Source organism: Lepidothrix coronata, unplaced genomic scaffold (genome assembly GCF_001604755.1).
Source record: "Lepidothrix coronata isolate B3197 unplaced genomic scaffold, Lepidothrix_coronata-1.0 Scaffold12, whole genome shotgun sequence".
NCBI classification, from domain to species: Eukaryota; Metazoa; Chordata; class Aves; order Passeriformes; family Pipridae; genus Lepidothrix; species Lepidothrix coronata.
Genome location: NW_016690192.1, coordinates 8,833,080 through 8,846,369, shown reverse-complemented (window position 1 = coordinate 8,846,369; position 13,290 = coordinate 8,833,080). Strand labels below are relative to the sequence as shown.

The window sequence follows — 13,290 nt, the reverse complement described above, 5'->3', positions numbered from 1 at the left end:
AAAGTGGTTTTATTTGTTGGAACTTGCTGGGCAAAATGAAATCACTCAGGTAGGCAGAGAGAATGAGAGATGTAGAAAGGGATTAATAAGAGAAGTCATGGAACCTGCTAAGATAATATGATTTTAAGCCATATGGAGAATTTCTCAGATGCCCAGAAACTAACACGCACATCGTGCTCTGAAAGACAGACACAGAGCAGCGGAAGCAAAAGAGCCAAATGAAAAAATGCCTTCTTTTTTTAAGAAGCCTGTTTATTACCTGTTGCTTTGGTTGCTCTTGTCTCAGGACAGCTGATGTGGAACAGAAAGCTCATTAGAGGCTCTGGTGATTGCAATTACTCGGTTTGGTGGAACAGCAGCTGATAATTTCCTTTTAGCAGAAATCTGCACCTTTTTGATACTGAATCATTAAAATGTTGAATTCATTTTCTTTCTCCAGTTGTCAGCCTTCAGTGACCTCATTAGAACTTGCTCAAGAGCCTGATCCAGTCCATTAGACCTGTACTTCTGGACTAGGGCCTTTTCCTCAGAGCAGATGGGGAAAGCTTGTCTAGACAGGGCTGTGCTGTCCAGATAACCAAAGGGTTGGGCTATTCTTGATGTTTTAGAGGAAGTAAAGTACACCTGGAGGGAAAATAACCTCCTGAAAGGGAGACATAATTACATTATAAACATGTAGTTGAAAATTAAGAGGGAAAGCATTCTGGTTTGTATGCCTGTGTGGGTCTGTAGGAGTGACAACAGAGGGAGGGATTAATGTTATAAAATGCTTCAAAGATTTGGTCACTTTGTGGCCTCCTGCTCTGATTGATGTTGCTGTATTTCTTCCAGCTAACAGTATGTTATTAATGCAGTATCATAGCAACGAGAACTATCAGCAGCAAAATGCTAGTGGAGAGAGACGAGGCTTAAATTAATCATCAATTTTCTGAATAAAGAGGAAAGGATATTGGAGCTGATTTCGTCTGGTTAAAGAAGGACAGTTGTGACACCAGTCCCTGAGGTCTGAATGTCAAATTCTGTTAGTGTGACTCCCTGTGCTGCTGGAATTAGCAGGAGAGAACATGGCCTTGTCTTTTTTCTTGTCTCCCTAATGTTTTTTCGAAGTGAAATTGAGATGCATTTCAATCTTGGACTGTGATAGTTTTTCCTCAGTGGTAATTGCTGTAAGACTTAATACAGATTCTGCTTACTGTTCTAGTATTCAACATAATATTCAACAGTTATTTTCAGATGTAGATTTATAAATCTTACTTCAAACTTTGGTATTAAATATTACTAAAATGTACATTTTTAAGTGCCTATATTTTGATAAACACAGAAATTGGGATGAAATTATCTTTTTTTAAAATAAAATATTTACAATATTTTATTCTAATCCTTATTTTAGGGAAAGCCAGGAGAGAAAGGGTATATAGGTGATCCTGGACCAGAAGGTTTAAAGGTAAATGATGGTTTTATGAATGAAGTAGAATATATTTGGAGGGTCAACTGTTTACAGTTATACACTGCCATATACAGTGACATGCCAGTGAAAGGATATGAGTACATGTTTCCACATAATATCAGTGTATATCATACTGGTGATTCTGCTTTCTTGCAAGATCCCATTTTGGAAAAGAAGGAAATTGTGCAGCTCTAGGAGACAGGGCTATGTGAACAAAGAGTGCACCTGCTAAAATGAAATCTAACTGCCTGGGGATATGAGGGTACCTGGGGGCAACAAGGGGCTCAGGGCAGTTCTTACACTGACAGGATTTTGGGGTTGTGAGTGAGGATGAGATGAAGTGTTGCAGTTTGAAAGAGGAGCTTGTGGCAGCAGAATTTCTCAGTGCTGAGCTGCAATCTGTGTAAACAGTATACAAATAATTGCTTGTCAGTTATTAAATAACTGAGATCATAATCATAGCCAGATAATTAATAGTGAATATACACCCAGCTTTCACATGTAAAATACACAGAAAAATGTTCCAGTTATATAACATAACTTGCAGCATTATTAAAAACTACAGAATTAATCTAATACTGAATGACAGTTTCCAGATTTTGGGGGGAGGAGGAGAAGCTTATTCAAATGCCAGTTTTCCTAATATTTCATAGCAAAATTGCAGTTATCAATAATGTGCACCGGCAACATTTACCTTTGAAGCAGTTGTGAAATAGTGAAGGTAATTTGCTGAAAGGAAGATATAAATAAAAAGTAGGGAGTTCATTTATAGTATTTGCTGACTTAATGTATTTAGTGAGCACTTAATACATAGTTTACATTTTTGTGGGCAAGTCCTGAATAGATTAGGACATCGTTTTACACTGACAAAATTAACCACTGGCAAAATTAATTTTTTATTGGTTGCTTAATTTTAGCTTTTAAAGTTTTAATTGGCAGATGTAACTTAGAAAATAAAGAGGTTCCTAGGAAAATAGAGCACTTTGATATACACGTATGGAAGAAATTACTTTTCTAATGTACTACTTCATCTGTTTTCTACATTTAACAGGGAGAACAAGGAGATCAAGGAAAGCTTGGAAAAAATGGTGTAGCAGTAAGCTTGAATTCTCTTTCTGGTTTGATTTTTAATTCTGTGTTTATTTGAGAGTGAATGAATAATTTGTTGCAGGAAGTTTCTGATGAAGTTTGCCTGCCTTTGAAGCTGTAGTATGGTAGTTATACCTTTGTCATTTTTCAGAATCATACTATTTAAAGAAATTTCCCATTTTAAGCATTTTCTTGAATTAATTCTGCTTTTTTCCTAATATGTTGTGTGAACATTGCAGGTGGTTGTAGGGATTTTCCAAGGCATGTTTGCCTAAGTGAACAAGTGATCCTTTTCCAGTTAAATCTTTTGAGAGGCTACATTTAGCCAGAGATGTATTTTGCAGACTTGTTCTATGTACCTTCCATAAAATCACAGAGCTCAAGATGACCTTGAGGTGACACGTAGTCCATCCTCTACTGCCTAGGCAAGATCAGTTATCTTGATATCATTGCTGAAAAATATTTGGCTAGCCAGTTATTAAAAAGCTCCAAGAATGAAGTCTCTGTGACCTGCAGGCAGACCAGGACTTTTCTATCTTTATTTTTAATAAGTTCTTCCAGTTGTGTAACCTGATTCCCTTCTGCTGGAAACAGCATTTTACAGATGATGGTTGTTATTGTGTGCTGCCTCCTTTCTTTCTTTCTTTTCAGGCTTAATGGTCCCCATTCAATTAGCCTTTCATGTTTCCTAGATAATGTAATTCACATTCTAACTCCCCTATAGTCTGCTTCCAGTTCATCTAAACATCTATGGCTCCAGCTTACTGCTCAAACTGTTCAGAGTACTGAGAGAAAGGAAAAATTGCTTCTTAGATACATACTTCTTGCATACATGTGCTCATTTTTACAGTGGTATGTTGTTATTCAGTTTGTGATCCACAGATCTTCTTTTTTTAAAGGCTTTATTCTCAGTTCTTCCACTGTAGGTGCTTTTTTGGTTGACAATTGTCACTTAAACATACCGCCTCAAAATTCCCTCTACTTAATTAATCCCTTGCCCTTCTGAATTTTTAACTTTTGGCTGGGATTTATGAGCAGATGTGAGCTTGTTGGCCCATGCTTGAGTTACCCAAATGGTGTGTAGAACACGAGTACATTGATTCTATCTCTTGAGTTAATGTCTGCTGAGAAGAGATACCACCCACTGGTTTGGGCTTAGTGCTGTACTACTCACAAATTCTGTTCAATTTAGTTGGTAGTCAGAGTGAGCTCACCATTATCTGCAAAAATACCAAGCAGGTGTACCCCAAACAGCTCATCGAATGTTTGGTTACTGCTGAAATTTTACAAACTACCTGTAAGACAAGTCCAGATCCTCTGTGCTTCTGAATATTGTGCCCTGGAGAAAGGGGCTGAGAAGTTAGACTCAGTCATTTAAAAGTATCTGCTTAGACAGGTACCAGTAGTGCCATGACATGCCATAAGGTCCCCTTAGAAGTCATCCCGTATTTCTCTAAATGTAGTGAGTATACTCATCAGCCACTTGATCTATAGCTTTGTTCAGTAGTTTATGGATAGCAAAACCTTCATTTTGTTAGGTTGTAATCAGAGATGTAAAGCATAGATTCATTTCCTCATGTTAGCATTTGGAAAATCTCGGGGGGCAGGGTTATATTGCCAGATGGTTGGGGAAAACACAGGCGAGTACTGGGGAATGAGCATGTGATCGAGAGGAGTGGGGCATCAAACACTGCCTTGCTTTTATAGAGATGCAGAAATGACTCTTTACTGGGACGCAGTAATAGAATCTCCTGTCCATACAACCAGTGTTTCCTGACAACATGTCACTTGCTTTCCCCACCACCGCCCAGTACTGCAGAAGATGAAGCTTTTATTCCATGGGAATTCCATTTTTTTTAGCCTGTAACATGTTAGGGGAAATTCATAGCACTTACTATGTTGTACAGCGTCACATGCACCAAAATTCTTAATAAAATACAACCCTAAGCTCAATCTTAAGTCACTACATTAATAATAGTATATAAAACAGCTAGTTACTTAAACTTAAGTTTCTGGATTTGACATGGATTTTTTTTTGCTCCTCAGTGAACTTGAATTCAGTGCACAAATTTTCCACAACTCAAATATTTTGTATGAACATTGTCTTTCACCACTAAAAGAGCTCTATTCTATGTAATAATTACTGGCTCAAACACATAATCAGTGATTATATGTTTCAGTGATGACAAATAAAATAATCATACCAGCTAACACAATGTAGTCAGGGTCAAGATGCAAGAATGAAATAAAATATTTGCTGTGCTGAACAATGGGATGTTGCAGCCCTGTTACAGTGTTATAAAGAAGCATAAGTATGGCCCATCATTAATTACCATTTCCCATGCTTAGTTTTTGGAGAATTTGCATGTGATACAGGATGACATGCAATACATGAAAACTGAGGTAGTTTCTAAGTTATTGATAAATATTCTTCATTTTTACTTGTGGATTTTGGAATGCCTTCTGCTTTATGTACATGTATTTTAATCAAATGAGCTTCATAGGCCCTTGATCCTGACATGTTACCTTTGTATTATCTGGCAGCAGAGGACTAGCGCCCACTACATGGTCTTTAGGAGGATAATATATATTATCTTTTCATTAAGGCCAATGGTGAAACACCAAGAGCAGGAGACAATCTTTGAAGCACACTCAACAGTACTCCTCAGACCTTTCAAAACCCCTTTCCTTCACTTTATTCACCACTGACATCTGTAACAATTAAGTTTTTCCTAAAAAAAAATTGAAAAGTACTAGCAGGAAGAGGATGGTTTTTCTCATATGCAGAAAACACTTTTCCAGATGTGAGTCCTTGTTCAAAATATTCACTTCTGTGTGCTTTGGACGCAGGTTTTACTTCCAGCTTCTCATCAGCTTCTGTTTGTAACAAGTAATTTCTCTTTCCCTTGGCATGCAGATAGAGTGCAAACTTATTAACTCACAGATAAATCCGCTCCCCGTTATTCGATATTGGCTCTGGTGACATGAGTGATGACTCCAGGACATCTCTGTAATCGCACATGCCACACACAAAACAAATAAACAAACAAACAAAAAGTTTGAAAAACAGAAGACAAGTAAAAGAATGAAGTATAAGGGCCACCAGCTGCTGGGACAGATTTTAAGATGGGGTCCAAAAGAAGGTATGGAGTAAGGCACCTGTCCTTTCTGATGCCTTGTGAATTTTGTGTTACCAGATGCCTGGTGACAATAAATACAAGGAGAAATTGTACAAATAGGACTAAACAATGTGCAGTTACTGTACAATGTCTTTAATTGTAAAGGGAAAGGGAAAAAGAACTTACTAAAAAGTTCATAATAAGTCCAATGTCTAATAAAATTCTGTGTGTGTGGGTTTTCCCTTCTGCGCCACCACCTCACCAACCCCTCTTTTTGTCTTGTCTATGGTTTGCTGTTTATTCGTTATCTTTATTGACAGAGTTTTTCAAATTAGAGAATATAATGCATACTTTTAAGCCTATGGTTAAAATATACAATACTCTTTTTGTATCATCTAGTAGGCAATCCATCACAGCATTCCAGTTTTCCATAAGATAACTTACCTTAATAAGCTGTCCAAAGAAGAAACTTTGCAATAATAAATCCTGTAAATGCTGAATTCATAGCAAATTATGCCATGAAGCACATGTGCATGTCTGCTGTTGATACTAAAGTGTTGCCTTCTTTCAATTTTCTTACTTTTCCTGGCTTTCAGTCATCTCCTGGCTTTCACTAATACATCTGCCACTGCTGTTTGAGGTGCCAAAGTAATTTCTTTTCTGTAGCAGCTTTCCCAGGTCAAGTCCTGCTTAGTATCTGCTTAGAAAAATACAGATGGCAACCCGGCACAAACAGGCAAGTTTCAATAGCAGGAGATTGGACTGTAACACTTGGTTATTCAGTCTATTAAGTTGGAATATGTCCTGAAATACAGCTTTGTCAGTAGGCTAGAAGCCACACCATCCAACATTTCTTAGGTCACATGAAGCTGATGATTCTTTAGAGCACACTTCTGCCAGAGTTTCTGGATGCTTGTCCGCTGTGGAAACAGAGCAGACTAAATTTATAAAATGTTCATGGTGCTCATAAGATTAAATGACATACATTTAATACTAGATCAGGAATGTGTCTCAAGTCAGACCTCAGACACTATTTCTTAACTGAGTCCTATAACAAAAACTATTTCTCTGGCTACAGCATATGTAGTGTTTCTTTAGAGGGGAAGAGGTGCAGGTTCAGGTGGGGCTGCTTGGCTCAGCAGAGCCCAGAGCTGCAGTAGAATCCAGAAGCTGCCGTTTGCTGCAAGATACTCATTTAATTGCAGGACCATCAGGTTCAATTGAAGAGGGATTGGTTAAGATAGTGAGAAGTACGGGATCAGCAGGCAGAGCAGATGTACACTGCTGATGAGAAAAAATCTTTTGGAAGTCATGCCAAAAGAAACAACCCCAACAGCTACTGAGAAAACTCTCCTTATGTTTTGGGGGATGAAAATCTCGTTTTCCTGACATGTGCAATTGGATTTTGTACGCTTAGATGCGATGCTGTCCAGTGATGGATCGCAAATACCTGAAAAAAACATCAAACATCTCATATAAATGATCTGTCTCTTAAAATGTCAGGGATTATTTAAGAAAATGATTCATTGCTCAGCTTTTATGACACAAAATTTAACTCATCTGAACTTGAAACAGTTGTTTGCCAGAATTGTTTTAGTGTTTGATAATGCTAGTGTTTACCCAGACTGTGCCACTCTCATTAACTAAGTGCAAATAAATTCCTATTTCACCTCACCACCTCCATTAAAGAACTTCGGCCTGTGGCCCATACACTTCTGAATTAGAAATCAATGACATTTATGCACAAGACAGAGTACGTGGATAGAACTGTCAGCTGCAATGTGTGCAAGTGGTGTCAAAAGGACAAACTTTTGACAAGAGTTCATTAACAAAAATCCTGGAAAAATAATCCTCAAAAATTACATGTCAGCAAGTTTGCCTGGTTGCAACAGGTTGAAACAGCAGGAGGAAACCAAGCTGAAATGAAAAGTGCTTTCCCTTGGAAAAAAGAAAAAAAATTACAGTCTGGCAAAGAAAACATAGTGATTTTCAGGCTGTCAGTGGCAGCTCCAGAGCAGGCTGCAAATGGTCTGTCTGCGAGAGTCCATGAACAGCATGAAAATGCTGCAGTCAGGCCATGTGCCTGGGAGCTGAGTAGTTTTTGAGAAGAATTACCATGAAGCAGATACTGTGTCTCCTGGGGAGATAAAAATTAGCTGGTTTAGGCACCAGGGATGCGTAATTCAGGGACAGTGGAAACTGCAGTTCCTTTTGCTTGAAGAAAAGATTAAGTGGGCTTTAACTGATGTTTTCAGGATACTCAACAGAAGGGGTTCTTTGAATTATCATGAAAAGTCTGGGCTTTGGGGATATAGGCCAAAAAGATAAGTAGGTTGAGGAAAGCCATTTTTTTTCAAAGACAGCTGAATGCATGGGGCATTGCCAAGGGCTTCTGAAGAAGGAGCTAGTTTAGCTGCTTTCAGAAACCAGCGGGATAGAGATTAGTGTAAGTTCTATGAAGGACTTAACAGTGAATGGTAATAATGATACTGTCTATGTTGTGCTTCTTGTTTTTACCCCAGGTGACCTGATATACTATAATTCCTGCCAGTTTTTCTCTTGAGAAGAGTGGAGAAAGAGGTTACAATATATGGAGGTTAGCTTAATTAAGCTGTTGCTTATTGAAGGATTTTTTGCTAGTAGTGCTCTTCATCATCTAATATCAGCTAGAGGAATAGTACCTGTACATGGCATCTGTAGAAGCTGGTTGTTAGAGCATCCACTCTTCCTCCTCCTGTCTATCAGCCTTGTTATCTTTTTAAGATAGATAGTTGGCCTGAATCTTCAAGGATCTTCAAGTAGATTTTGATCTGTTAAAATCAAACCTAAATGTTGCCTCATTTTGATTTTTTTGAGTACTGTGTCAAAATGTATGAATTCCTTCTTGAAGTATAAAGCCAATGGACTCCTAAAGAAATGCTTAAGTGTGAATCTTAATGTGCAGACAGAGATTATGATATTGCTAAATGTTGGATTTGAAGTGAAGTGATTCAGCACAGATTCAGGACAAATTTGTTGGCAATTAATTCAAAATTGCAAAACAAGTTAATAGAAAAATATTAGTGTGGCAAGATAATATTTTAAATTTACTTATGTCATCTCATTAAATAAATGTTGAATAAATATGTTTGAAAATGCTGAACTGTAAATGAAATAACATTGGATTGGATAGTTTTCAGTTACGATGGAAGAACATGTTAATGTACAACCTGGCAGGTAACTGCTTCCACAGGAATGTTTGGAACCAGCTGAATATTCATTTCTCACTACCAACTTTTTCAGTGGCTTACTCCATACTTTGGTTTGCATGAAGTGTACAATATGTTTTCAATTATTCAGCTACGGTCCAGTTTCTAACACAGAGCATATGCCCTGGCAAGATGGTTTTGTCTTTCTCAGGCATGTGTTAGTTGTGAGATCTAGTCTCTGACTCATTTTCCGTAAAATGCTCCTGTCAGGAAGGTTTCTAAAATGCTGTTATTATGCTGTTATTGTCACTAGATACTTTTACACAAGTCCTTGTAAATTTGATGACTATTTTTTTAATAAGGTGCTTCAGGGGTTTTTGCCTCACTTTTCTGTTTTCTAATACATTCAATTTTATGTTTGAAATCCACCACTGCTCCCCAAGGGATTGGAGGGATGCTGGAAGATACTGATTCAACAAATCTGCTTTGAACTGTATTAATTCTCTTACATAAGAAGGAGAGAGAGTTGAAATCTCAATGTAGTCTTAGTAGCTGGTCTTTATAATAAGCCAATCCAAATCTGGGATTTAAAGAGCCACATGACCTTATGGAAAGTCTGTAGGGAAAACATCACTTTATGGCTAATATGTTGATGAAACAAGATGTTTTGCTCTCTTTTTGCACTATCACTGAATGCTAGTGTTTTAAGGACCAAAATTGTATTCCTAACTAAGCTTTTTTCATTTCTTGCCTCTGTAAATACCTGCCCTATTTTTTCTCAGTCTCAGACACTTTTCCCTCTGTTTTGAATGGAGCGGTGGAAGAGCATTCAGTTAACCTGTCATGAACTTTTTTCCGCTTCATACCTCTTGAAGTCTTGAAGCATTTCACTGGCTTCGCTTCTAATCATCTTGACTAATTTTTTCTTTCCATACGTATCCAATTCCAGTTATGCCGTTTCTTTTACATCATTTGTATTGATGAAAATCTCTCTTCTTTGTGTTTGCTTTTTTTTCTGTAAATTTTCTTTACTAAACTACTTTCTTTTGAGGAATAACCAGTGTATAGGAAACTTTCTATTTAATAGCCAACCTTTGTGCTCGCTCTGGAAGGTGTCATAGGCTAGCCCTAATGTGCTAGGTGATACAACAGCACATTCACAGTCACTGCTTCCTAGTCATTCCTGTTCTTTCAGCCCAGAGCAACCAAGTTAGGAAGACAATACTTTTAAATTGAAAAGAGGACTTGATCAGAAGCTGTATAGTAAATGGTTCACTGCTGGTGCAAGCCACAACTCCCCATCTTTCTGATCAGCATCTTCAGTCCTGTGAACAGTGTGGCATTGGCTGGGAGATAGGAGTGTCTCTGTGGAAAGAGAATAGGTCTGAGTTTCTTCTTGGCTCTGATTATGTCTTCTGTCCTTTCTGGAATAAGAGAATCAAAGTGATTGGTCTTTATCATTTTGAAACTGTATCTCCATACCTCTTATCTTGATAAGCAAGATTACAGGGTAATTCTTTGTCTCTCAGATTTCTGCCTGGCACTGAGGCCCACTGTTGGCTGTAACTGGTAGCAGTGGTAGCTCTCATTCTCAGAGTTCATCATGAGAGTCCCTCATTCCTGCCAGTGATGTCTGGGCCATTGCCTTGGTGCCAATATCACCAGAACTAATCTTTTACTGCTGCCAAGCCAAGAGACATCACAGTTCTGACATATAATACACAGGTTCCCACACATAATACATCAGTCCAGAAGCCACAGAGGTGCCTGTTTATCAATTTAGTCCCTTCCAAAAAGTACTTTGTGCCAGTATTGTCAACCTCAAAGGCAGCTGTATCGATGGCTCATTGTATTTATATTTAAACTATGGGATTTCCAGAGTAGCTAGCAGTCCAAGAAAACAAGTAATCATAAAACCTTAGTTGCTTTGTACCTGTTCTGTTAAAGTACTTGTGACTGAACTATATTCAAATTATAGAGATAAAAGCTACGTTTTTTTTTAAATAATGCTTTTTTTATAAAAAACCCCCACACTTAAGTGCCAGTGTGGTGCTGCTTAAGCTAGTTTCTTCCTACACATAGAGGTAGCAATGCCAGTTGTGTGAATTGGTATTTTATTTTTGCTTTTTAAAGTGTTTTAGACATAGTGCAGTTGTGAATTATGTCAGTACTAGGAGCTTCCACATTTCTGCCATGTTTCAAGAGCAGTCATGCAATGTACTCTGAGAACTTAGTGCTTTTAGTTCAATCTCAATGTATCATACTTTTTTCACTTGGGACTTTGCACTATAATTTCTTTTTCTTTTAGGTTTCATAATAAATTAGGTATTGCAAGCACTGGGAATAAGCTTTTTAAAAGTACTTCCTCTCATGCTTCCCATATGGTGGTACTTGTTCTATCCAGTGGAAATTTGTGGGAGAGCCTCAGGAGAGAGTTATTTCATTTTGAATGACTGAAAGGCTCTGACCATCTGACTTCAAAGGCGTTTGGGGCTACAACCCTTGAATAGAAAATTCTGACAATACCTGCGCTAATATAATTTTTGTTTTGACTGGATTTTACTTTGTTCCACTGTATTTATTCCCCCTAAAATTTGTGATCAGATTGAAGCACTAGCAGAGCGATTACCACCTTTAGTTGTATGTTTGTAAAGCTTCTGGCAGTGCAAGACTGAGCTCAGGGGCAGATCTTAGGTGGGAAGCATAGTATTGTGATTAAGTTGATGTAATTTCTTTTCTAGCAATAGCCATGTTAATGTGTCTGGGTGCAGGGATTGTAAGCCAGGACAACTTGTGCAGCCCTCACTTTCCCATAGGTGCACTTACACAGATAGAATGAGGGTTCTCTGGGATGAAGAAATGTGCCATGCTCTATTGCTGGAGAGCTGTCAGCCATGAACCACTATAGTACATTGTGCTAATAACAGCGTGCTTTCTTTCTGTGCAGGGATCAACTGGCTTACCTGGAGAAGCTGGGCCATCTGGAAGCCTTGGTGAAAAGGTAGAATAATGTGTCTGACTTCTCAGCAGCAAAAATCAGCTTTGAAAAGCATTTTAGTGATAAAATACTGGTGAGAGGTCATTTAGTGACCACTGTTAGTGCTAATATTCCTGTAGCTATTTCAGTGCACAGGGGTGTAATAAATGGTAATCCAAATGCCGTTATTTGAGGTATGTATCTCATAACTGTGATTTTACTTCACAGTTAATTTAGACCTGATAGATTTGGTATTTAGATTTGATATATTATGTCAGCTACTTTACTATTCACTGCTATTGATTCAGAGAAACTGGCATAAATCATACTTGTTTTATACAGTAGTCGCTGGTTTTGCACTGCTACATAATGAAGACAAAAGTAGAAAGGTAAAACTTGACTATGCATTAAATGAGTAAAAAAAGATAAGATTGTTAGTTTTGTCTGCTGTGCAATAACAGTTGTGTTTATGAAAGCAAAGTTTGGCAGACTTAATGTGACTAGAACAGTATAAATAGCTTAAGCATATTTAACATGGTTTTATTTAGGTGGAGTATTTTAAAACTGAAAAACAGGAAACTATTACTGGATGCATGTCAGCTTCAATTATGATAAAAACATAATTGTTTGTCAGAATGATCCAGCGCCATTTGTATTTCTTTCCTGCAGGGCTGAATTATTTCACCTAGACTGGTGTCTGCTATTTAGATATTTTATTGAGAAAGTCTTAATATAATATTAGAATTTTCATGAAAATCTGATTATAATTTATATAATCTGTGAAAGGAAATAAATCAGTGGAAAGCACTGCTTGTTAAAACTAAAATTTAGACAAGTCTCGTATGGTTTTAATCATAGTATCATCCTTCCATGTCAAAGGATTCTTGTTCTTTAAAATTACACTTGGCCCAACAAACATTACCTTGTGATACTACTGCTAGTTTAGCTAGGAGGGAAAAGGCAGCAAAAGACTAATTAATTTGTCATCAGCAAATGGAAGGAAGCTTTTTCATGGTGCAAGAATTATTGCCACTGCTATGCTATTTCTGTAGAATTTATTGTCTTTCTCTTTCATGGATTAAATAGTACAAGGTAAACATGCTATGTGGATTTAAAAGACATATTTCCAGCATAATTACAGTATGCAACATAAAATATAGTGTTATTGCTGTGTCATGTGTACTATATGCAATAAAAGTGTACCCTTTTGAGAATAATCTACAGCTAAATCTGATATTTAGGCTGGATGTCACATGATTAAAAGATGAAAAAGTATGTAAGACAAGAAAGAGACCCTTCCTGTCTCTCCTACTCGAATTACTTTTGCAGCTGCTGAGGGGCTGGCTTTGCTTTTAGATCTTTGCTTTCCTAACACATTCTGAAAAAAGGAGGGAGACAGGAACAAAACTTTTGTTTTTCTATGCTGTCCTGAATTTTATAGATTAAGGGACATAACTAATATGATGTACC

General features: G+C 37.4%; 1 protein-coding gene across 1 annotated transcript in view; it reads left to right on the top strand.

The window, feature by feature from the left end:
- The window catches only part of COL24A1 (collagen type XXIV alpha 1 chain), a 127,736-nt gene that overhangs the window by 66,237 nt on the left and 48,209 nt on the right, over positions 1-13,290 (top strand). Inside the window, exons 22-24 of the mRNA XM_017805305.1 lie at positions 1,391-1,444; positions 2,499-2,543; positions 11,791-11,844. Of these exons, the coding sequence (XP_017660794.1) occupies positions 1,391-1,444; positions 2,499-2,543; positions 11,791-11,844 (153 nt within the window). The remainder of the gene's footprint in view (positions 1-1,390; positions 1,445-2,498; positions 2,544-11,790; positions 11,845-13,290) is intronic.